We start from the raw sequence: 26,133 nt of genomic DNA on the forward strand, positions 1-26,133 counted from the left end.
ACTTCCCATTCTGGACAGTGGTACAGATCGTAACGTGATTAGGGTCGGGGGACGGGGGATGGGGAACGCACCTGGCCGTCGTGCGTCCAGATGATGGCGGGCGGCGGCTCGGGGCTGTGCTGAACGATGCAGGTGAGGTTGATGGTGCTGCCCCGGTAGATGTACATGTGCGGCTCCCCCAGGATGGTCGTCACCGGCTCTGCAACAGTGGACGTTGATCACCGGTCAAGCAACGACTCCCGCTGACAGCACCTGCTGTGAATGTAGTCTCAGTACTCCGACAAGCGACACGCCGACCATGCGAGTAATGCACTGCAGCTGACTGTACTACTAAGCACCGTACCACTAGTACATCAGTCGCCCGCACTTATTGATTTCGTTTAGCAAAATACACTATTAATTGAAATATCAAGAGGGCAACAGGGCAGCAGAATAAAATATAGCAGTCATGCAGAGCAGAATATGAAGAGTAAATAATTGGAATTCCAGAGGCAATGGGATTTTGTGGAAAGAGCAGAGCCTTCTGATGTCCTTATCGGCGTTTATCAGGAGAATTAGTAAATGTTTTGGGAGGTAGTAGTATAGACTAATTCGGAAAAAAATTACATACATACTTTTTCTTGGTTACGGAGATACAGCCGTTAGAACGAAGCCCAAACAAAGTTGATTTTCATAAATTCCATCTCGGACAACATAACACTTCCGAATTGTAACAACAACACGACATGTAGTGCACAGAGGTGGTCATTGTGTTGTTTTCTTATAGCAGCACTGTTCATAATCCGAACGATGAATTCATCTCTCATGTTAACTTTTTCTTTGTAAACTTCGTCCTACAAAAATCGGAAGGTTAGATGGCGAAATGTTACGTGATACTACGTACTTATACGTTTGTGACTATTACTGCGCCATCTATCACAAAGCGAAAAAAGTGGTCCAACTAAAACATTCATATTTCTTTACGTACTACACGAATATGTAATAAAAATGGGGGTTCCGATTTAAAACAACGACAGTTGATATCTGTTTGACCTATGGCAGCGCCATGTAGCGGGCCAACCATAGCGCCATCTGGTTTCCCCCGTCAAGCTAGAGAAGTTTCGTTCTTTGTAGTTTTTTCGTTTGACGCTTATTTCGTGAGATATTTGGCCCGGTCACGATCAATGGACCAGCCTGTATATATATATATATATATATATATATATATATATATATATATATATATGTGTGTGTGTGTGTGTGTGTGTGTGTGCGTGTGTGTGTGTGTGTGTGTGTATCGCGAAAGCGGCGGTTGCTATTTAGCTGACTTTTCATCAACGCCGCTATCATCGGCTATACCAGTGTCTACCATCGCAGAATGAAGGGACAGACAACCTGAAACCTATCCATGTAGGTGGACTGGTTGTATAATGGATAGTGAGTCAGAGCAACTAGCCCCGCCACTCTACATACGAGATTACGTACGCTAATTTACACAAGATTCCAATATGTAAATCTTAAAGCGTATGGTAATATCTTGACATAAAACATTAGGTGAAAAAAAGTGTAATGTGAATTCTACAGAAGCGTAATCTAAGGAATGACTCAATGAACAATTTCCTATTGCACATTTCCGTAGCAAAGACTGAACTATGAACGTGTTGAAACCTATATAATTGTTTTAAAAATGCGTTTACTTTCTGTTATGTAACGTTATTCTGTGAAACTGTTCAATGTGAAATAACTATGCTACAGAAACAGCAAGCAGAAGGTTCTAGAGTAAATATAAAAACAGTTTACATGTAAAAATATTTACATAATTTGAACTTACATAGAAATTCACTTTCGTACATACATGCGTCCTTTCTGGTAAAACTAAACATTCCAAATCGGGGTAATGGAAGTGTTCAAATTGTTAGCCTTCAGCAACAATACATTGCTGCGTACGAACGTGACAGACCGTACAGCTCTCATTGAACTGTTCAGTGGGCTATCTGCGTATACTGTTTGAATTCCAATCGAAAAGGTGTTCAGGTTACATGGTTTACGTGTTCCACTTCATCTTTCACTGTACCACATACGGAAAAACAGAGGAGCGTGAAGTCAGGAGAGGGTACAGGAAACTCGACAGGTCCTCCTCTCACCTGACTACTAGGCTGGTACATTTTGATTCAGGAATTCTCGTACATCCCAACGATAGAGCTGCGGCGAGCCATGTTGGTGGTAACGAATCATTTCATTACAATCGAAGGGAAAATGTAATCAGCGAGTTCTCTTGGTTACTTTTTTCTAGCGGCAGAAACTTCAGAATGGAAAGCCTCTGTCACACACGGTTCCATGGATCAAACATTTTGTTAATACAGTAGTTATTCATTCTCATGCTACTGTCTCTCAATCGCAGCTACATTCTCAAGCTTCCAGTATCACTTAGTAACTTGTTTTGATCTTAACAAAGCAAGCATACACCCTATTGTCATCTTGACATTGCTCTCCAGCTAAAGAATTAAGGGTGTCCCAATTCCCATGCAAGGTTTGAATCATGCGCCATTTGTGCGGCATAGTGCTGATAGTATTAAAAGAGAAAAAGACAGCCGGAATAGTGATTTAAATTCATCAACTGTGAAAAGATTAATAAAAAACTCAGGGAGACTGAATGAATCAGTGATCTCAAACACTGTGGCCGTCCTTCAAGTCGTTCGGTACAAAACACGGAAGCAGTCCGTGAGTGTTTTGTTCAGAGACCAGGAATACGAATTCGGCGCCGCAGTCCAGAGCTGGACATATGGCGTATTCTCACGAATCATTTGAAACCTCATGCTAACAAAATTCAACTGACTCAAGAACTCGAGCCTAATGATCAAGCGTAGCGAAGAGAGTTCGTTGAACGCATTGTGGAACAACAAGTTGATGTTGATTTTTCGAACAAAATCATCTTCAGCGATATGGATTATTTTCATCTCGTTGGCTTGGTTCTTGGATTAAATTGTCGTATTTAGGGTTTAGAAAATCCACGAACGATTGATGAAGAAACAAATGCATCTAAGACCTGTCAATGTTTGGTGCTGATTCTGGGCTTTAGGGATCATCGGACCATTCTTCTTCGAAAATACGATTGGTCAGGCAATAACAGTTAATTGCTTTTCTCTATAGTTACATGATAAGCCAGTTTTTGTGCCTAAATTGCAAGATATGGATCTAGACAACACGTGGCTTCAACGATTGGTGCCACATGCCGTACATCCCGAGAAACAAATCATAGCATGAGTCATTTCCTGGCCGTGTTATCTCTGATTTTGGTGACCAGAATTCGCCGCCCAGGTCATGCGGTGTATCGACGTTGGAATTTTTTCTTTGGGGTTTTTTGAAGTATAAGATTTACCCCAACAACACCACGACCACGCACACCTTGAAGGAGGCAATTCATCGCTGTGTTAGCTACATTCGGCCATATTCATGCAAAAATAGTCATGGGAAATTTGAAGAAAAGCCTACATATGTGCCAAGAAATCTGTGGATGCCATTCACCTGACATGCCATTCAGTACCTATCCCTATACTCCATGAACCAATAAATAAAATTAATGATAAAAGTTGGTTTTGTATCCAATTTACTTCCTGTGTTAATGTTGGGACGTGCGTGCACTAACTGGGTATCGCTTACAGATCGATGATACGACTGTCATAGGAAAATCAATCCTTATGGCAGTTCAAAGTGAGTATATGCAGAGCGAATCATCTAAAAGTTGCACCGTAAATATTGCGGAAATGGAAACTGCTATTGATGTGCGATTTTCACAGAATGGATTGGTAGTCAGGGGCTCGTATTGTTAGCCAATCGATAGGTTGTAATAATACTTAGCAAGTGTTGTTTTTTGCTAACGTGCAATTTTTTAAATGGAACAATGTCTGTTGACATGAATAAACTAAATGTAGGGTAAATTAGAATAGCAGTGGTCTTTGTTATAGGATTCTAGTGCGAGTCGTTTACAAGATATCGTATTCTCAACAGTTTCCAAACCGATACTTGTACAATACCTGTGGTAAAAAGCACTAACGAACAACACTAATGCATACGCTAGTTGTGTGCCTTCTGACCAGTAACGAGACATTTAACCATCACAGGTCGTGTTCAAAATGACCACGGACACCTGCAATATACGCTTCCAGTCAGCCATCGAACGACTGCCGCACACGTTCTAAGATTTCAGCTGTGATATCCGAGCAGGCTGCAGTAATACGTCGTTCCATATCATCGGGTGTAGTTGGTGTGTCCTTGTAGACAGAGTCTTTCAGATTTCCCAACCGAAAACGTCTAGAGGCGGCAAATTCGGAGAAATGGGCGGCCAAGGTATAGGTCCCCTTCATCCATTCCAGAGATTTGGAAATAATTGGTGTTGACATGCTGTAGTACTTCATGCACTATAAGCTGGACAGCATCATGTCGGTACCACAGGTTTCTTCTACTCTGCAGAGTGGAAGATCGTCTGTTAGGAAGCTGCACTACTTGTTCGCGTTCAGTGTTTCATCTATGAAAAGCGGGCCTATGAGCTGATTATTTGCTATCTGTCACCACGATTTTACACTTCACGGACGCTGACGTTCTACCTGACGAAACTACCGGGCATTGTCAACAGATCAATAGTACATGTTTCGTCTGTTTACCTGGACGCGATTGGCAAATGTGGCTTCATCATTAAACAATATACATGATACATCTGGAATATCCTGCCTTAATACTCGTCTACAGAAGTTAACACGATTCTTATAATCGTTTCCATGCAGCTCTTGATGGAGAGAGATGTGATAGGATGGTACCTATGCCGATGGAGATTGCGAAGGACGCTTGCCTGACTCATGCCAATTCCTCGTGCGACTGCGCGGGTCCTATGGTGCTGATCAACTGCAACAGCAACAAGAACATTAATTCCCCGTTTTCTGCGTAACTTGTTCGATTTTGTTACGTTGTGTAGGTTCAAAAATGGCTCTGACTACTAAGGGACTTTACATCTCAGGTCATCAGTCCTCTGGAACTTAGAACTACTTAAATCTAACTAACCTAAAGACAGCACACACATCCATGCGAGGCAGGATTCGAGCCTACGCCCGTAGCGGTCGCGCGGTTCCAGACTGAAGCGCCTAGAAACGCACGGCCACACTGGCCGGCGTTGTGTAGGTGTTACACTATCAATTTTGCTTAACTGCGTAACTGGTTGAATAGGTTGATAAATACAAACATCAAAATGTTTTGCGTTACCTCGGTTCAGAGAGTTCAGTAACCTGTAGAGAAAATTGGAATAGCAATCAACATAAACATTATTTCGCTCTTTTTATTGCTCATGAAAACTACACACTGCATGTTGTACCACCATACAGCGAGATCTTCAGAGGTGGTGGTGGTGCAGAGTGCTGTACACACTGGTACCTCTAACACCCAGTAGCACGTCCTATCGCATTGATGCGTGCCTGTATTCGTCGTGGCATACTACCCATGATTTTATCAAGGCACTGTTGGTCCAGATTGTCCCACTCCTGAACGGCGATTCGGCGTACATCACTCAGAGTGGTTGGTGGGTCACGTCGTCCATAAACAGCACTTTCCAATCCATCCCAGGCATATTCGACAGGGTTCATATCTCTAGAACATGTTGGACACTCTAGTCGAGCCATATTGTTATTCTGAAGGAAGTCATTCACAACATGTGTATGGTGGGGGCGCGAATTGTCGTCAATGAAGACGAATGCCTCGCCAATATAATGCTGATATGGTTGTACTATCGGTCGGAGGATGGTACTCACGTATCGTACAGCCGTTACGGCGCCTTCCCTGACCACCAGCGGCGTACGTCTGCCTCAGATAATGCCACCCCAAAACAGCAGGGAACCTTAACCTTGCTGCACTCGCTGGACAGTGTGTCTAAGGCGGTCAGACTGACAGGGTTGCCTCACACATCTCCGACGATTGTCTGCTTGAAGGCATATGCGACACTCATTGGTGTAGAGCATGCGATGAAATTCCTGAGCGGTCTATTCGGCATGTTGGACATCTGTGCCGCGCTGCATGGTGTCGTGATTGCAAAGATGGACGTCGCCATGGACGTCGGGAGTGGAGTTGCGCATCATGCACCCTACTGCGCACTGTGTGATTCGTAACACGACGTCCTGTGGCTGCATGAAAAGCATTATTCGTCATGGTGGCGTTGCTGTCAGGGTTCTTTCAAGCCATAATCCGTAGGTAGCGGTCATCCACTGCAGTAGTAGCCCTTGGGCGGCCTGAGAGAATCATGTTATCGACAGTTCCTGTCTGTCTATATCTTCTCTATGTCAGAACAACATCGCTGGACACTTTCCTTGTTGAGAGCCCTTCTTGGCACAAAGTAACAATGCGAACGCTGTCGAATTGCGGTATTGACCGTCTAGACATGGTTGAACTACAGACAACACGAGCCGTGTAATAGGCTCTGCTCATGCATGGTTGTTTACATCATATAATGGGTTTAGTAACATCTCTGAACAGTCAAAGGGACTGTGTCTGTGATACAGTATCCACAGTCAACGTCTGTCTTCAGGAGTTCTGGGAGCCGGGGTGATGCAAAACTTTTTTTGATGTGCGTAATTTTATTGATAGTTGAGGTCTGTTGGGATACCTTTCACGTATACTGTACAAGAACGAACTGCATTCTTTCTAAACTCTCCATACACTATGAGCATGTCCGCTTTTTCTGTATTAGTAAGTCCCACCCTCCACTCAAGAGCTACTGCATGGAGTGTCTTACATTAACTGACTAGTAAGTCGCACACTGTAAGCAACCATACCTAGCAGCAATGCAAGTTGAATAGCACAAACAAATGTCAGAGTGAGGAATTTTAAAAACATGGCAATATTCGAACTGGATAATAACGGCATCCGTCCATCCTTGAGGGACGATGTTGTAGCATGCTTGGTTCAGAGTCTGCAGCGTCTGCTGAGGCTGAAAAATCCCACTCGAGAGTGGCAGTCCCTACTGCAGTTTGGACATGTGAAATTTGAGGGACTTCGAACAGAAGCCGCTCTGTCTCTTCGCTTTGTCCTCTTCCTGATTTGTTCCTGTGTGCGTTCGTCCTCTGAGAGCTTGACGCCGTTGCGCACAGTTACTCGCCAATTGACACTGTCATCTGCAATGCTTTCCCAGCGACTTGGATTGATTCTGGATCTCTCTTGCAGACATCCTTGAAACGAAGATGCGGTCGTCCCACTGGCCTCACACCCTCCTGAACGTCTCCGTACAGCAGTTGTTTCGGTATCCGTTCAGGGTCCATGCGCCTGACATGTCCCAACCAACTTTGACGTCGATGACTCAGGAATGCAAAGATGCAGGTTGTGCTTGCACGATGAAAGACTTCGGTGTTGGGTACTCTATCCCTCCAAGAGATCTGAAGGATCTTCCGGAGACAGCGGAGATGGAAGCTTTTGGGACGAGATTCATGCGTAGGAAGAGTTGTCCATGTCTCACTGTTGTAGAGAAGGGTGCTTATAACACAAGCGTTGTAGACTTTTAATTTAGTTTTGGTGGTAAGCAGTCTGTTGTTCCATACTCTGTTTTTCAATCTAGCCATGACAGATGATGCCTTTGCGATTCTGTTAGTAATTTCAGTGTCCATGGACAAATTGCTACATATTATAAATCCCATGTAGGTAAAGGCATCAACTACCTGGAGAGGATTGCCATCAGTGCTGAGGGATGGAAGATTGGTAGTGCTCTGTGCCATGATCTTAGTATTTTGAAGGCTGATGAGTAGACCAAATTTTTCACAGGCATTTGATAATTTGTTGATTATATACTGCAGCTCATCTTCTGTGTTCGCTACTAGAGCTGCATCGTCCGCATATAACAATTCACGGATAAGAACTGTATTTACTTTGGTCTTGGCCTTGAGGCGAGCAATGTTGAAAAGATTTCCATCAGACCTCGTATGTAGGTACACTCCCTCCTCACAGTCTTCAAAGGCAAATCTGAGCAAAAGGAAAAAGAAAATCCCAAATAATGTAGGAGCTAACACACACCCCTGTTTCACACCGCTATTAACAGGGAATGCTTCTGATGTTTTACCGTTGAAACAGATTGTTACTTGTGTTTTCTTATGGAAAGAGACAATTATATGTAGTAGTTTAGGTGGGCATCCAATCTTCTGCAACAGTCTGAAAAGCCCATTTCTGCTCACTAAATCAAACGCTTTAACAAGGTCAATGAAAGCAATATAAAGTGGCCTCTGCTGCTCACGACATTTCTCTTGTCGCTGTCTTAAGGAGAAGATCATATCTACGGTTTATCGGCCGGGCCTGTAGCCACACTGAGTTTCTGGGTAGATTCTGGAAGCTAAGATTTGTAATCGCATTAGGGTGACTCTTGCATAAGCTTTCCCGGCTACACTTAGTAATGAAATGCCTCGGTAATTGTTACAGTCACTTCTGTTCCCTTTCTGTTTATATAGAGTAACTACCCTCGAATTCCGCATACTCATCAGGACATAACCTTCTTCTCAGCTGGTTGTGATAAGTGAAGATAAATGTTTGAGAAGAACAGACTTGTTATACTTAATAACCTCTGCAGGGATCCCATCTTCACCTAGGGCCTTTCCGTTAGCAAGAGAATCTATTTCTCTACTAAGTTCTTCCATAGTAGGCATTGCATCTAGTTCTTCCATAACTGGCATTTGTTTGATGGCGTCACATGCATCCTTGCTAATTTCATTCTCGGCTGCATACAAGTCGAGGTAGTGTTCAACCCAGCGTTCCATTTGTTTGCCTTCCTCAGTAATGACTTCACCCGTCTTGGACTTCAGAGGAGCTGTTTTCCTGACAGTTAGTCCAATTACTTTCTTAATACCATCGTACATTGCCTTAGCATCCCCAGAATCGGCCGCTTTCTGTATACCTGCACATAAATTCAGCCAGTAGTTATTTGCGCATCTCCTGGATGTTTGCTGTGCCCTGTTCTTTGCTTTTCGTAGGTCATCTCGAGTTCTTTCATTTGAGTTTCTTTTGTAAGCAAGCAGGGCTTTCCGTTTAGCCTTAGTGGCTGGTTCCATTTCTTCCAAACTTTGCTCGTACCAGTCCTTATTTCTTTTTCCTTTTATTCCATAGGCCAATACTGCTGAGTTGTAGATTGCACCCGAGAGTTTTGCCCATTTCTTATCAAGATTCCTTTCTGCTTGCACGTTTCCTGGGAAAGCACTTGCAAAATTACTGTCAAAATCCTGCTTTCTTTGTGTGTCATGAACATGATCTGTGTTGATACGGGGATGACCTCTCGGTTTAGCGTGGTGACATTTCGTAGGAGTGAGCCTCAATGTGCACGCCACCAGGGCGTGGTCAGTGCTGCAATCAGCACTATGATAACTTCGTGTCAGTAGCACATTTTTGAGATCAGTATCCCAGTATCCCTAGCTATGACTAAGTCAAGTTGATGCCAGTGATGAGAGCGCGGGTGTCTCCACCTTGTGCTGATCCTCAAGCTGGAAATATGTGTTTGTAATACAGAGGCCATAAAAGCAGCAAACTTCAAGCAGTCTCTGGCCATTTTCATTCATTTTTCCCAACCCATGATGACTCAGGGAATTCGGCCGTATGTAATTATAGGATCCAACTCTAGCGTTAAAGTCCTCTAGAATATACAGTGTCTCGGTGCTAGGTACCTTGGCTATTCTGTCGCTGAGTAAATTATGAAACATATCCTTCTCTTCCATGCGGGATGATAAGGTGGGAGCGTACACATTTAGGATGTTGACAGTGCCGCTTGAGGAGCATATTTTCAAAGCAATAATTCGTACTGTTCCACCGGATGGTGGCACAGTACAGTCCAGGAGGTTGTTTTTAGCAGCAAATCCTACGCCATGAGGTCTTGGCTCGTCTTGAAACTTCCCCTACCAGAAGAATGTGTAATTATCCTTCCTGATAGAGCCCGCGTCTGGAAGTCGCGTCTCCTGCAGTCAACATTCAAACGATGGAGCTCCCTGTCAATTACGGCAGTCTTACGGATGAAATCAACCTCTTGGGCATCGTCAGTGTACCTTGGACACATGGTCCTAACATTCCAGGTGGCAATACGAAATAGTGATTTCTTTATTATCTCATTTTTGTTGTTGGTAGGTGTACTATATCAACCCGCTTGTCGAAGATTACTTCTAAGCTCCACACACCCCGTGAAGCAGGCGGATAGTGGCGGGACAGCACCTTATTGGCTGGGGGCTGCCCAGCTTGAGGCGGGCGGTAGCTGTCCAATGAGATGCAATGATCTCTCCCACCGTCGGAAGTCGCCCCTGGCACTCGAGTCTTACGCCAATCAGACAGAGCTTATAATCGGTAACTGCCTCTTCCCGTGTTGTGCCGAAGTCCTTGGACGTCGCTGAAGTGTCCTCTCCAGGATGCTACAAGCCTGAGCGATAAATATGAAGACTCGTAAGTTGCCCAATCATCACGGTCTCCCTCTCGACCTAAATGATAATTTCCGGAGGAAAGGGAAGCCAATACGTCTGGTATCACTTCGGTTGCAGGAGCTGCCGGAAGGGGACGTAGAACGCCTTCCAACCGCCTTTGGGGCCCCACTCCAGATTTTCTTTCAGGGTTTTCTCCCTTATCCTTCATCCCTCCCGAGACCAACCACAAGGCAGTGGTGTGTTAAGGTAATTAGAGAAAGAAAAGGAATAGTAACTGAGGAGAGGGTAGGGAATAGGATATATAGGATATAAGACGGGTTGTTGTGAGGCACACTTTGTCTGGCTCCTCTGCTGAGACCTTCCGGGCTAGGTTGAACCTGCCAGTAACTACGCTACCGCCGATATAGCTCTCAGCTGCCTTGGAGCACACAACTCGCCCGCCCACACGAACAGTGCTACGATAAGGCGGTGCCTCGAACTAGATACCTACAAAAAATACCACTGACATTCTAATTAGCTTACATTTAGTCTGTTAATGTCAATATTCATTTTTACATTAAAAAACTTAATTTTGCACAATAATACACTCTCTTAATATTCTGACAATCTGTTAATTGGATAACATTACTAGTCCTTGACTACCAAATCCATTCTGTGTAAACCTACATGACTATCAATTTCCATTTCCGCAAGATTTGCTGTGAAAGCTTTAAGTAATTCGCCCTGTATTTTTAGTGCATCCAGCAATGTAGACTGATAGCGGTGGTATAATTTTGTCGTATAATCAATACACCATTTGTAAGTTTTTATTTAGTTGTAATTATAATTTTTTCTAAGTGCGTGGTTTCTATTAGGTTGCAGGTAGAAGCTTACCGACGACGGAGAGGTACATGGAATGCCCGATGGGTGGCGTCGTGCTGACCTGGCACTCGTAGACGCCCGAGTCGCGGATCTGCGGGTACCGGATCTGCAGCATCCAGTCCTCCGTCTGCGGCGAGTGCATCGCCTGGAAGCGCTGGTCGCTCGTGTACGTGAACCGGCCCACCGTCAGCAGGTGGATGTCCCGGTGCCGCACCCATGACACCTGCCGACAACGTGCTGCTGGTCACTTGTAACTAGCCACAAACAATCTTCCAGCAATATGGACATCAGGCTGCAAAGGGACTCACAAACTCTTGGTCACTCAGTTGGCGAAGCACTTAACGATGAGGCATTGAGACGTCCTGTAGTGCAAGCCCTGAGTCTTTCCTTAGGCTATGGCCGTAACGCACGCAGCTAGTGCCGAGTGATTGAACGCTTGGTGGGCATATTCGAGCATCGATGCCAGTCGCCAAAGGCGTGTTGCTCGGTCGCACTGTGGAAATGTCTGATCCAACGCTGACTCAGAAAACGCTTCTGGCAGGAAATATGTCTATGAAATATGAACTTTTGCGGGAATTACCATCATGCTATGTACAAAGTATTAATTTTGAGACAGCTGAACGAGGTGAATTCAACATGTTGTACAAACAACTTCGAGAGTTTCAAGACACATTTCCTGGTTTTTTTACGAATGTAAAACCGTTCGACATCCTTCTCACCACTATTACAGAAAAACTACAACAAAACACTAACGCAGAGCTAGTATATCTCTACGATGTGGAGACGGAGCTGACGATATTGCCACAAGCTCCTCCCGCTTTTCCGAACTGCTACAATTTCTAAAACCAAATACTACATTGGCCTCCGAACACATTCTGTTTCAAGACGTTCGGTCTGCGGATTTTCCAGTTGTTCCTCAGATAATTAACACACCTGAACACAGACGAGAAAAAAAAATGTTTATCACTATGTCTACAAGCAAATGCGGCCAGTTGTCGATCCTTGAACGGAAAAAATTGAAATTCTGGAGCAAGACATGGTCCGAATCTAAAATGACACTCTTCTGTTCTTTCACCCTTTTACGAATGAAATTCCATCTTTGCAAAGTCTTCTTGTGCCAAGGAAATTTGAAAATTTAACAGCTGTCGAACTTCGGTCAGTTCAAGTTGGCATTTCTCTTTTGAAAACTGCCCGATATTAATGCTTCTTCATGGTAGAGAAGAGACAAAATAAATCATGTAATAGTTTGTCGAGTGACGTAATCTTCAAAGCCATTAGAGAACACGCAATGAAGAACCAACACGACCGTTCGTCTAGCAACGCGCCAAGCGACTAGCGACGCATTTCATGTACGCGGTCCACCTGCTTATGTGGGTGGTAACGTGCTCGCCTCCCACGCAACTGGTTCGGTCTCTGGCCGGGTTGGAGATTTTCTCTGCTTGCGGACTGTGTGTTGTGTTGTCATCATCGTATCGTCCTCATCACCGGCGCACAAGTCACCCAATGTGGCGTCGACTGAAATACGACTTGCACTTGGCGACCGAACTTCTCCGGAAGGCGCCTCCAGGCCAACGAAGCCATACGCTCATTCCCATTTCAACTACACGGCCAGCCCGCCCCGGTCCAAGGTCGCAGACCGCACATTCTGTGAGGCCAGGCCTGAAGACAGTCTGCGCTCAGTGCGGTTCACACCTGTTTGTTTAGCAAGGTGAATCGACTAGCAAGTGGCGAGGTACATAGGCGCCAAGCGAGACGCGTCCGGTGTGACCGTAGCGTTGTGGACTTGAGTGAAACGTATTGTATTTTTGTTTTCTTTAAATCACATCCATATCCAGTATCAGGTGCATCTACGCCCACATTTATAACTTCGAAACTCACAACGCGGTGCGTGGCAGAGGGAACCTTGTACCACTGCTAATCGTTTCCTTTCCTATTCCAGTAGCAAATGGAGCGAGGGAAAGACAATTTCATGCATGTTCCCGGTACGAGCTTTGCGTTCTCTTCTGTTGCTTTCGCGGTCGTTGACGCGAAATGTATATTTGTGGCAGTGGGCCGGCCTGAGTGGCCGTGTGGTTCTAGGCGCTACAGTCTGGAGCTGAGCGACCGCTACGGTCGCAGGTTCGAATCTGCTTCAGGCATGGATGTGTGTGATGTTCTTAGGTTAGTTAGGTTTAATTAGTTCTCAGTTCTAGGCGACTGATGACCTCATAAGTTAAGCCGCATAGTGCTCAGAGCGCCGGCCGTGGTGGCCAAGCGGTTAAAGGCGCTACAGTCTGGAACCGCGCGGCTGCTACGGTCGCACGTTCGAATCCTGCCTCGGGCATGGATGTGTGTGATGTCCTTAGGTTAGTTAGGTTTAAGTAGTTCTAAGTTCTAGGGGACTGATGACCTTAGAAGTTAAGTCCCATAGTGCTCAGAGCCATTTGAACCATTTTTTTAGTCCTCAGAGCCATTTGAACCATTTTTTGTGGCAGTGGGATCGTTCTGCAGCTTGTTCTATAACCGGCAGTCTGCAACTTACAGAGTGTGTCGGTAATTCTCGTGTGCAGATCGAACCTACGGTAACAGATCTAGGAACTTCTCGAAATTACTTCCATGTCCTCCTCTCATCCGACTTGGGACGGATCCCAAACGCTCGAGTAGTGTTCAAGAATGGGTCACATGAATTTTCTGTATGCGGTATCCTTTATAGCAAGGGAAGGCGAATCAACGACTGCGGTTTAGGACGATTCGCCTTCGCTTGCTGCTCAGTGTATCAGTTAGATCGATTATTTGTATAGTGGAGCTGGGCTGTGAATAACGGTGCCAAATTACAGTCTTAAGTTGTGTTATGATAATACAAAGAAAGAATTAGAGTTCGCCAACTGTCTCTTGTTCACGTTCGTTCAGTCTGCGAAGTACATAATTTTGCTCTGAGCCCCACGTGCATTACTCACGAACAATGCCCAGTGCACAAAACAATGGAGAAACTGTTACACCCGTCACACTAAACGGAGAGTCTCCCCAGTGTGTGGTAGGGCTTCATTAAATCTGAATTTTCATCTATTGCTGCCAGCACCAAGACTGATCTCATAAACCCACTGTTTGTAGTCAGTAAAGTTCAATAGTATTTATACAGGGTGTTACAAAAAGGTACGGCCAAACTTTTAGGAAACAGTCCTCACACACAAAGAACGAAAATATGTTATGTGGACATGTGCCCGGAAACGCTTACTTTCCATGTTGGAGCTCATTTTATTACTTCTCTTCAAATCACATTAATCATGGAATGGAAACACACAGTAACGGAACGTACCGGCGTGACTTCAAACACTTTGTTACAGGAAATGTTCAAAATGTCCTCTGTTAGCGAGGATACATGCATCCACCCTCCGTCGCATGGAATCCCTGATGCGCTGATGCAGCCCTGGAGAATGTCGTATTGTATCACAGCCGTCCACAATACGAGCACGAAGAGTCTCTACATTTGGTACCGGGGTTGCTAGTACTGTAGAGCAATGAGTCGCATGTCAACACAAGCACGGAAGTCAACATTACCTTCCTCCAATTGGGCCAACTGGCGGTGAATCGAGGAAGTACAGTACATACTGACGAAACTGAAATGAGCCCTAACATGGAAATTAAGCGTTTCCGGACACATGTCCACATAACATCTTTTCTTTATTTGTGTGTGAAGAATGTTTCCTGAAAGTTTGGCCGCACTTTTTTGTAACACCCTGTATAAAGTGCGCGTTGGGGTTACTGACTAAAACTCCAACACACTTACACGAGATGTTTCCATTAATAAACAGGTTTATTTTTATCTTTGACACGAAATGGTACTGTATCAATAAAATCAGATTTAGACACCAAGGGCTTAACTTCTGCGTTAGCGATCTTAAACGCACAGTTAGTGGTCCGAATACATCACAAAAGGAAGGACGATATTATGAAACTATTTATATGACCGAAGCACAAGTCCCCACTGTCTCACTTATCATAAATCACTAGTTAACTATGTCCAACACCACGAAATAAAATCCAAGTGTGCGAGTGCACTTCAACACGAAACTAGTTCAACTTCTTCTCACCACGAAAATATCAAAGTTCACCCGACGAATCTCGCAAAAACTTTAAAAGTTCAGTTCACTCTCTGAGTATATCCACAGAAACAGTCAAGTTGACGAACGCGGGACGACACGAAAAATGTTCCAAGTCCGAACTACCTCTATAATATCCTAAGTCTTGAAATAAACTCGTCAAATTTCTACAAATCCAGCGTAGTGGTGGTATGTGTCGTCAAAAAATTCCAAGTCCGCGAAAGCTGGTAGACACGAAAAATACTCTGACTCGAGACCATGAAGCTTGGAGAAAAGCTACAAGTCCGAAGCTCAATACTTAAAAAAATTTCGACATACTCGCACTGCGACTCCCGAGCCGCAATCCAACACAGGTCTAGCCTCAACTAGACCTGAGATCACATTCTCGTGATCCAAGATGGCTGTCGCCTATTTAAACCCTTTGTGTCCTACTAAGTGAGCTAAGTAACACAATGTACTTTACAAACAAAAATCATAATGTTCAACATATTATAAATGAATTTAAAGTAAATTTCCTTAGATTTTCATTTATGAACATGATTTACATCTTCAATAGCTGACTTACAATTCAGATTTTTAGGTAGACGATCATGCTTTTTTCAATTTCACTGTATTAAATGAATATAAATAAATATATTTCAATCTTCTAATGTTTCTCACTTATCTCCAAGTTAGGCTACTGCCGCTGTTTTTTTTTAATTAATTTTTATTTATTATGGAAATAAAGTTTTTGGCTGCAAAAACACGTTTCTGCTCATAATTCAAAAATTAGGCATCATAATCATAATTCTCTTACGATAACTTTATAGGCTTCGACGAGGCACTTCTACTGATATATTTGTTGCATAACGCATTACTGAGATATAATTTTCCGAATTTCGTACAATACAGTAATTATTCAAACTTGAACAATTTGAGAGTATTTATGACAATGGTGGCTCGTCTTGACAGTCACCATCGTCATAATTTTCCCCATACAATGAGCAGACTAGCTCCTCTGTACCTTCACTGGTTCTGTCTTTGTTAATCTTTGTCATGTTATTGTACAAGGCAATAGGCGTGCACTGGGCCCTCCACTACTGACTTGCAACGGCCGGAATTTCCTCATGCTGACAACGTGGTCACTCTGACATTGGTCTGCCAAGCAGTCGGCAGTTCACTATAGGTTACTCTGTCAGTCACAGATGGTACATACCGTGTTATGGCACGACAGCCCGACGCCAAATGGGCTTTACGTTCACAAAAGTAAAGAAGAGTGGTCCCATCACAATTTCCTGGGGCACTCCAGACGATTTTTCTTTATTTTCTTTTCATGTTGGATTCAAAAGCTGTTATTTTACTAAATGAAATGAAACGAAATGAAATGAAGTGCAATGAAGAAATTGGATTACTGGGCGGAAGTCCCTGTCTGCGTTTGTTCCACCGCCTGCTGCAAGTGTTTCTATTTAATGCCACGTCAGCGATTTTTTTGTCTATGAAGATTCGATGAAATGATAACACGAACGTGCAGTCCCCCGACCGAACGAAATCACCGAAACGCACGGGACTCTAACCTGTGACTGCTAAGTCAGTTTCTCCACCGAGGAATCGATGGATACAAAATTTAACTGTACTTGCCGCTCATTGGATATATATAAGACTATACCAAAAAACTGAGCTGCAAGAGGCCTGGAAGTTGCGTGACGGGCAGACTTTGTGCAATCGAAAATGAGTAAAAACGAATAAGGTAAGGAAATTTCTACTGTGAACGCTTGAGAAATAACTAGTCGACGTTATTAGGTATCCAATGTAATTTATGATTTTTTCATAGTTAAGATCCGCCTTTACGCGATTTTATGTCAAGTGAACTTAAAGTGCACCCGATCGCGTTGGTGCCAGTAGGCAGATTGTAAAGAGATTGTTCATAATTGTTTCCACAATATAGTTTCTTTTACTCAGAAGTTGAAAGGTACATTTTCAAATGCTTTGTTCTTTCAACCATATCATACTGATGATGATACGTGTCGCGATTTGTGGATTGTATGGAACGACGATTCAGGGGTGTCTAGTCGAACTTGCATAAACGGTCGTATTTCTGATTTATGGAATAATTGTTTCTTTTATTGGAAAAATTGCTAATAACTCACATTAGGATAAGTAACACCCACGTTACATTGATATTTCCGTTACTGCTCTCGAACGGACTCCATACGATTTAGAAACCGAGAGTATTATCTGTTGAATTTTTAGATAAATACTGATTTGCTTTCTGCGAGAAGCTCAAAACATAGGATACGAAGACAGCGAGCTCCATAAAGTAACTGAAGGTTACTGTAGTACGTACAAGCACTATGCCCCTGAACGAACCATCATTCAAACTCGTGACACTTCCCAGGATACAAGGCTCGAACATTGTCTGCATTTGATAAGATTATTTATGATCTACTCCCAGGTAACTTTAATCAACAGATAAGTAGGTGAGAGAACGTCTACGTTGACTAAAGGCTTAGCTTATTCGCGATGTATCAATTTTAAAACACCTATTTGCACACATACTTGGCAGTCACAGCTAGTCAACTAGGCTGGGCAGTAGTAAAATGGAATTCAAAATATTCTTCTTGTTCTAATAAATATTTGAAAAATTCGACAAGCAGTGGAATCTCTCTTGACTACTTCTTCTCCAGACACATTTGATGAAGAGTCTGTAGGGACAACGTAATAAGCAAGCAGTTTTCCAAGACTTGTAACGTTTTCCCATTTAATAGATTTCGTCGCTAAGTAAATTATAACGATTCTTAGAAAAAGTTGCAGATAAGGCCACTGTGATTTACGATTTAACAATTTAACCAAATATATAATCCGCAATAACCCAAATCTTTGCTCTAGTGGGTTAGTACATTTTTCCCCGACTCTTCGAATCAGTGTCCAAAGCACACGTCAGAAGCGTCGATCACTACTATCAATATTGCCACTAGTGACTGATGTAAACATGTTACCGTCTGCACAGACATCAGTGTTGACTTAAAGACTAAGTGTATGAACTAAGTGTCCTATGTAAATGTATATACCACATTTCAGTGTAAATTATACTATTACACCGAGATGACAGAAGTCATGGGATAGCGATATGCACGTATACAGATGGCGGCAGTTGTATAGCGTACACAAGGTATGAAATGGCAGTGCAATGGCGAACCTATTATTTGTACAAGGTATGAAATGGCAGTGCAATGGCGGACCTATTATTTGTACTCACATGATTCATTTGATAAGACTTTCGACGTGATTATAGCCACACGACCTGAATTAACAGACTTTGAACACGAAATGGTAGTTGGAGCTAGATGCGTGGATATTCTATTACGGAAATCGTTAGGGAATTCAGTATTCCGAGATCCACAGTGTCAAGAGTGTCTTGATAATACCAAATTTCAGGCATTACCTCTCAGGACGGACAATGAAGTGGTCGACGGCCTTTACTTAACGACAGAGTGCAGTGGTGTTTGCGGAGAGTTGTCAGTGCTAACAGACAAGCAACTCTGCGTGAAATAACTGCAGAAATTAATGTGGAAGTACGACGGACGAATCCGTTGGGACAATGCGAGACATTTGGCGTTAATGGGCTATGGCAGCAGATTTAAGTGTCTCGCTAACAGCAGGATATTGCCTGCAGCGCCTCTCCTGGGCTCATGACCATACCGATTGGGCTAGACGATTTGAAAACCGCAGCTTGGTTAGATGAATATCGATTTCTGTTGGTAGGAGCTGATGGTAGAATTCAAGTGTGTTGCAGACCCCATGAAGACATGGACCCGTGTGGTCAACAAGGCACTGAGCAAGCTGGTGGTGACTCCATAACAGTGTGGGCTGTGTTTATAGAGGCTGAACCCATCAGTGGGTGGAAATGTTTATGTCTGGTGTTTTGGAGACGATTTTCAGCCAATAATATACTTCTGAACTTCCTGGCAATTTAAAACTGTGTTCTGGGCCGAGTCACGAACTAGGGACCTTTGCCTTTTGTGGGCAAGTGCTCTACCATCTAAGCTACCCAAGCACGACTCACGCCTCGTCCTCACACCTTTACTTCTGCCAGTACCTCGTCTCCTACCTTCCAAACTTTACAAAAGCTCTCTTGCGAACCTTGCAGAACTAGCACTCCTGAAAGGAAGGATATTGCGGAGTCATGGTTTAGCCACAGCCTGGGGAATGTTTCCAGAATGAGATTTTCACAAGGCAAAGGTCCCGAGTTCGAGGCTCGGTCCGGCACACAGTTTTAATCTGCCAGGAAGTTTCATATCAGTGCACACTCCGCTGCAGAGTGAAAATCTCATTCTGGAATAATATACTTCACTTTTACCCAAACAGCGATGGGATGTTTATGGATGACAATGTGCCATGTCACTGGGCTAGAATTGTATGAGATTGGTTTGAAGAACATTCTGGACAAATCTAGCGAATGATTTTGCCACCCACATCGCTCGACTTGAATCTCATCGAACATTCCTGGGACGTAATCGAGAAACCAGTTCGTGCCGAAAATCTTGCAGGTTGAACATTTTCGCAGTTATAGACAGCAATATAATCAGTACTGCTCGGTATTTCTGGAGGGGTTTCCAATGACACGTCGAACTGCGGCACTACGCAGCGTGAAAGGGGGTTCGACACGATGTTACGAGGTATCCCATGACTTACGTCTCCACTATGGACAATGTAGCGTGTTGGTTCAGGTACTATTAACACCACCAAGAACTGACAACAGTCCGCTTTCCGTCAATCGAGGTTTGGCTTGAGTCTCACCGTGCGGTCGCCGAGGTTGCGCACTCGGCAGTTGAGCAGTGCAGTCCTGCCGACGAGAGCGGTGACGTTCCGGGACGCCGAGACGTCGAAGTAGGGACCGCCGAGTCCAGAGCCGCCCACCGACACGGCGTAGTCCTCGTCCGGCTCCTCCGTGGCGCCTTCATCTGTCCTCAGAGGGCCTGCACAGGCAACACGCTGCTCAGCTTCTACTGTCACCAGCAACGACTCACAATATTACTTTCAAGAGGGAACAGGGATATAAGTAACACTTTGATCTCATTTAGGTTGTATTGAACAAGGAGAAAATGTGCGGTCTGAAGTTTTCCCGGCGTATTTCCAATTTGAACAGTCCTCGGGTATCCGACCAGGTAGCGTCGTAATTTCTCCACAACATTTCGGCAGACGTACACGCTGCCATCTTCAGGTGGTTCTTCAGGAACCACCTGAAGTTGGCAGCATGTACGTCTGCCGAAATATTGTGAGAAATTACGACGCTACCCGGTCGGATACCCGAGAACAGTTCAAAAAGGAGAAAATAGGTAGTGTTGTAATTCTTGATATTGTGCAATTTTGGGATTGCAGCCAGATGACGTCCATTTCTTGCCAGGATATTTCGGATGACAATCATTCAGCCATCGAGACTACTTGTTTTTTTTTCTTTATTGTTATTTGACACCTTACAATAAGGCGGGCTGGCAGCAGCACACTACGCTGCTCTTCAGCCACAAGTTTTACAGAGAAAATACAATGGAGACACAGAATATACAGAACAAAGTGGGGGGGGGGGGCAAAAAGTAGTAGACACAGAAACAAATAACACGTAGCCATTCACACACGAAGACACCTAAACAAACTGTTGGCACTGCACACGGACACTGATGACGGAGACGACACGTGAACGATGGAGCGTGGGCGGCGAAAGACACTGAGGCACAAACACGACGGCACACACACTAAAACGATGGCGATGATCTCCAGCGCGCGAATGTCCACTTTACGTGTGCGAGTCCGGGGACCTGCCAAGAGGGAAAGAAGGTGGTGCGGGAGGGAGAGGGAAGAGCAAAGATGCCAAGGGCAGAGGAGATGGGGCGAGGAATGAAGGTGTGGGGGTTGGGGAAGCTGAAGCTGGGGGGAGGAGGGGGCAGAAAGGGAGAAGGGAAGGAAGGGGGAAAGAAAGGGGAGAGGGTGCCCATAGGAACAAACACAGGAAGAGGGATGGAGGATCAAAGTTGGTAGGAGGGGAGGAGGGCATCATCAGGGAGGGGGAGCTGGCAGAAGCCACCTCGGGAGAGGGTATGGAGAGTGGAGAGATGGAGAACAGGTGGGACATGGAAATACAGGCGCAGCAGCAGAGGGGGGTGGGAGAGGATGGGAGAGACAAGCGGGTGAGGAGGATCGAGTTTACGGGAGGTCTAGAGGATCCGTATCTGTTCGAGGAAAAGGAGGAGGTGGAGGAACGGAATAAGGTCGTACAGGATCTGCATGGGGGAGGGATGCGATAGACGAGGCGAAGAGCATTGCGTTCTAGGATCTGAAGGGATTTGTAAAAGGTAGGGGGAGCGGAGATCCAGGCAGGGTGGGCATAGCAAAGGATAGGGCTGATGAGGGATTTATAGGTATGGAGGATGGTGGAGGGATCCAGACCCCATGTACGGCCAGAAAGGAGCTTGAGGAGATGGAGTCGAATGCGTGCCTTGGCTTGGATTGTACAGAGGTGGGGGGTCCAGGAGAGGCGACGGTTCAGGGTGACGCCAAGGTACTTAAGGGTGGGGGTGAGGGTGATAGGACGGCCATAGACGGTGACATAGAAATCGAGGAGGTGGAAGGAAGGGGTCGTTTTGCATACTATGATCGCCTGGGTTTTGGAAGGATTGACCTTAAGCAACCACTGGTTGCACAAGTGGTCAATCGGTCAAGATGGGACTGGAGAAGGTGTTGCGAGCGCTGCAGGGTGGGGGCGAGGGCAAGGAAGGCGGTGTCATCGGCGTACTGGATATGGTGGATGACTGCTTGTTCTCACCGCTAACTTTCTAATCAAAAATTGGCGCGCATGCGTATAGGCAGTCTCTACGTGAGCGACCTCTGTTGAGTTTCGCGCCCACTTCGAATATTGCTCCATCTATGGGGCGCAGACGCAAGCGTAATGGTGGTACTACATGAGCGTTCTCTGTCGAAATCCGGCCTGGCAAAGCCAAAATTCAGATGTCAGCTTCATGAAGTTAACTGTCTTTAGACGTGGCATTAGTCATAAAATGTTTTCTTTCTGAATACATTGAAGGAATCATCGGATACCACGCCTTAAGTAATTGAAAGCCACTATGACGAAAAATAAGATCGTGCGCGAAACGATTTTCACCAACTCCTTCATAGTTCATTTCCAGACGAATATAACCCAGAAGGATTTTCTTGGCAGTAAAATCCATGGAATGTCCTTCGGTGATACAGTGCTCTACTATCGCTGACTTAATGGGCTGCGAGAGGCGAGTGGCGATAATGTTCAACGCACCTTTCACGCATTGTGTGCGTTGTTTAACCAAACTAGGTTTTTCCACACCGTCAAGATATCGTGATGGTGGCTTTCAACTGTGTAAGGCGTGAGATCTGTTGATTTCTTTCATATCTTCAGAAAGAAATAGTTTTGTCATTAATGACACGTATAACAACAGTTAATTTTGTTAAATTGACATTTGAGTTTTAGCTTCGTGAACCAGGATTTCGACAGAGAGCTCGAATGTTGTATCACGATGACGCATGCGACTGCGCGCCATAGATGGAGCAATATTCGAAACGGGCGCGACTCTTGACACAGGTCGTTCATGTAGCGGCTGCCTTTGCGCATGCGTTCAAATGTCTCTGAGCACTATGCGACTTCACTTCTGACGTCATCAGTCGACTAGAACATAGAACTAATCAAACCTAACTAACCTAAGGACATCACACACAGCCATGCCCGAGGCAGGATTCGAACCTGCGACCGTAGCGGTCGCTCGGTTCCGGACTGTAGCGCCTAGAACCTCTCGGCCACTCCGGCCGGCTTTGCGCATGCGTCTCCGCACCAATTTTTGGTATGAGGTTGGCCATCTGAACAAGCAATGTCGAGTGCAGAACACTCACCTGAAAGTGAATGACTGGTTGTCAGCCGACATCGTGGCAATTAGTCGACGTTATCCGGCTGCAACCTCGAAGCGTCAAGAAATAAAATAGACACTGCTTGTCATTAAGCTATTAAGGAAACAGTACAATTGGTATTTGCTAATGCAAAACAGACATCAAAATCCAGACGCCCGTTTACTATCTAACGGCTTCCAGGGCCAACAAAAATTTGATTTTTCAGAATTTCAAAAAATTATTGGGTGAATTTAAAAATTTAAAATGCTGTCATAATCTGCTCTGCCAAGATGTGCACTCTTAAGTTAAAGATTGAACATGATATGTCAAGTGTTAAAGTTAAATGGTGGTGATGGAGGAAGCCGTGAATTATCCAGTCACTTCAGTTAAAACTTCCGGGCTGAAAGGACGTGGACGATGTATAAAACTGCTTCCTGATGTTTCGTCTCCTACTGCTGGAATCATCTTCCGAGGTAAAACGGCTGCTGCCACTAAGACTTGAGCGGCCCTCGCTTTTATGGAACGTACAGATGGCATCACCATATGTTACTTGACGGTGACTACGTGACTATCTCTGAACAGCGTCATCATTCTCGATTAATAATGATTGCCATTCTGTTGTCTCGGAGTCGACAGCCATATTTCATCTAACTTCAAACGTGCTTCTTTTATATTAAAATTATTACGGTGTTGATGAGTCTCTGTTTATTCTCTAGTCATGTGTGCAAGATAATGTGATGTCTTTGCGAAAAGGAACTCAACTGATTTTTCGATATGTCCCAGACGACAGTTCCTTACGTGTTCAGCTATACAGGTGTTGACACTTCTTTTCAATATACACTTATCCGCAACTGTACCAAATTTTATATACCCCAGCTGCATCTTGTGCCGTTCTTAAATATCCATTAATTTTCTTGGTCGGTCTAAAGACTGTTTCGACTCCGTAATTGGGCAAAACTTTCTCGATTTATTAATGAAGTGGAAGATAAAACTTTTCCATAAGATGGCCGTTGCTCCTCAGTTCTTCTGTCTTTAAACCTCCACTGGGTACGTAAGAACTTTTAAGACCCCATACCACTTACACTTCTTGCACTTAATTATTTACTGCACCTGTAACGCTCATGGTCCCTGACGTCTCTCTCATAGTTATGATCTAAATGACTACTTTCCAGAAATACCATTAACTAACTATGTCTTTAATTTATGATGACTTAGTTTAGGAATCAACGAAAATGGACACTTCGGGTCTTCAAAGACGCTCGCTTAACTGACTCAGTGCTGCCAGAAAATGGCTGAAGTTGGCAGAACTTAGTAACAATGAAGGTTACTCAGTTGTTAAGCTTCAGACTGCGTTGTTGATGCGAGGGAAGTGGATGATGGCTGGCTTTATTAGGTAAGCACAGTATTTGTTTTCAAATCTTACAGTTTTGCATACATGTATGATATTATTCATAAGACGAAAGAAATGTCTGTTGATTATAACGTAAGTAAGTCAAAATAATGAAAACTGTAGGAAAAACTATTTTATTATAACTTAGAATTTAAATATACGACTAATTTTTTGTTTGGGGTTGATGGAAGACTTGTTTGGACTGTAGAAGCTGATAAGATGCTTCTTCAGATGTGAGATGATGCTGATGTCGATAATGAAAGTATTTTGACCTGAACGAAGATGAATACTTGCCCTCAGATAGTGAATAGGAGGAAGGCAGTGATGTAATGGAAGAGGAAGAGGACGATAATGAAGATGACTTCATTCACAGTGTCGATAATGTAACTGTAAGTAACGACAACAAATGAAAGATTATCTCACTGGAAGAAATGAAATGATTTGGTACAAAGAGCCTCCAACTGCCAAACTCTATCTCATAAAATAATTCGTAATAAACCTGGATTTAAGTGGTACCCCCTTGTTCAATAGAAGAAACCCTAAAGCTCCTAATTACCCCAGAAATAATGTCCGTCGTGGTAAGGAAACTAACGGAGAGGCTAGGTGAGTGCACTAATAGTGGCATGAAGCTTATCCTAGTAGTGCACCTAAGGTATGGAAGGGACTAGATGTGGAAGAACTAGAGGCGTACATTGATCTGTTTATATCTTCTGGAGTCTAAAGATCTGTGAGGGAGGACTTGAGTAAACAGTGGAAGGAATATCATGGCAGGCCTGTTTTCAGAGCAACAATGCGCCTAAAAAGTTCAAGCTATCACACGTTTTCTCATATTTGACGATTAGGAAACAAGGAATATCATGGGACTCATGATAAATTAGCTGCATTTAGAGACATCTGGAAAATGTTCATTTCACAGATTTCTTCCATATACAGTCCAGTCTTTGACATAACTGTTGATGAACAGCTTATTGCGACAACACATGAAAAGCAAGCCTACAAAATATGGTAGAAAAATACGGTGGGCCTGCGATTCTAGAAATGCATTTCCACTGAATAGACAGATTTACTTGGGAAAACAACCCAGCCAACAGAAAGAAGTAAATCAGGATTCCAGAACTATAAGACATGTAACTGCAAAATGATTCAATAAGGGTCGCCATATTGTAGCTGAAAATTTTTTCAGTAGCATACTTTTAGGGAGAGAATTGCTGGTGATGAAAACCACCTACGTCGGAACTCTCAGGAAAAACAAGATTGAAATTCCTAAGAAGCTGCAGCCACATCGTTCGAGAGAAGTAAATTCATCTTTGTTTGATTCTATGATTCCATATCACTAGCATCATACGTACCAAAGAAGTCACCAGCAGTTATACCTGTCTCCTCTCTTCACTCATCACGAACTGAAGTTGGTCACGAAAAAAAGCCAGAAGTAATGGAGCATTACAACAAACATAAGTGGGGTGTTGACACAATGGATCAACTTGTTGGCACCTATAGCGTGAAACGCAGTACCGAGCGCTGGCCCCTT

The 26,133-nt window shown here is 44.1% G+C and overlaps 1 protein-coding gene across 2 annotated transcripts in view; it reads right to left on the reverse strand.

The window, feature by feature from the left end:
* Nucleotides 1-26,133, reverse strand: part of LOC126187791 (zwei Ig domain protein zig-8-like) — a 185,548-nt gene that overhangs the window by 31,422 nt on the left and 127,993 nt on the right. For both annotated transcript variants that reach the window (XM_049929064.1, XM_049929063.1), the window contains exons 2-4: nucleotides 20,108-20,286; nucleotides 11,265-11,475; nucleotides 72-199 (exon numbers count right to left, since the gene is read on the reverse strand). In XM_049929064.1, the coding sequence (XP_049785021.1) occupies nucleotides 72-199; nucleotides 11,265-11,475; nucleotides 20,108-20,286 (518 nt within the window). The remainder of the gene's footprint in view (nucleotides 1-71; nucleotides 200-11,264; nucleotides 11,476-20,107; nucleotides 20,287-26,133) is intronic.

Source organism: Schistocerca cancellata, chromosome 5 (genome assembly GCF_023864275.1).
Source record: "Schistocerca cancellata isolate TAMUIC-IGC-003103 chromosome 5, iqSchCanc2.1, whole genome shotgun sequence".
Lineage (NCBI taxonomy): Eukaryota > Metazoa > Arthropoda > Insecta > Orthoptera > Acrididae > Schistocerca > Schistocerca cancellata.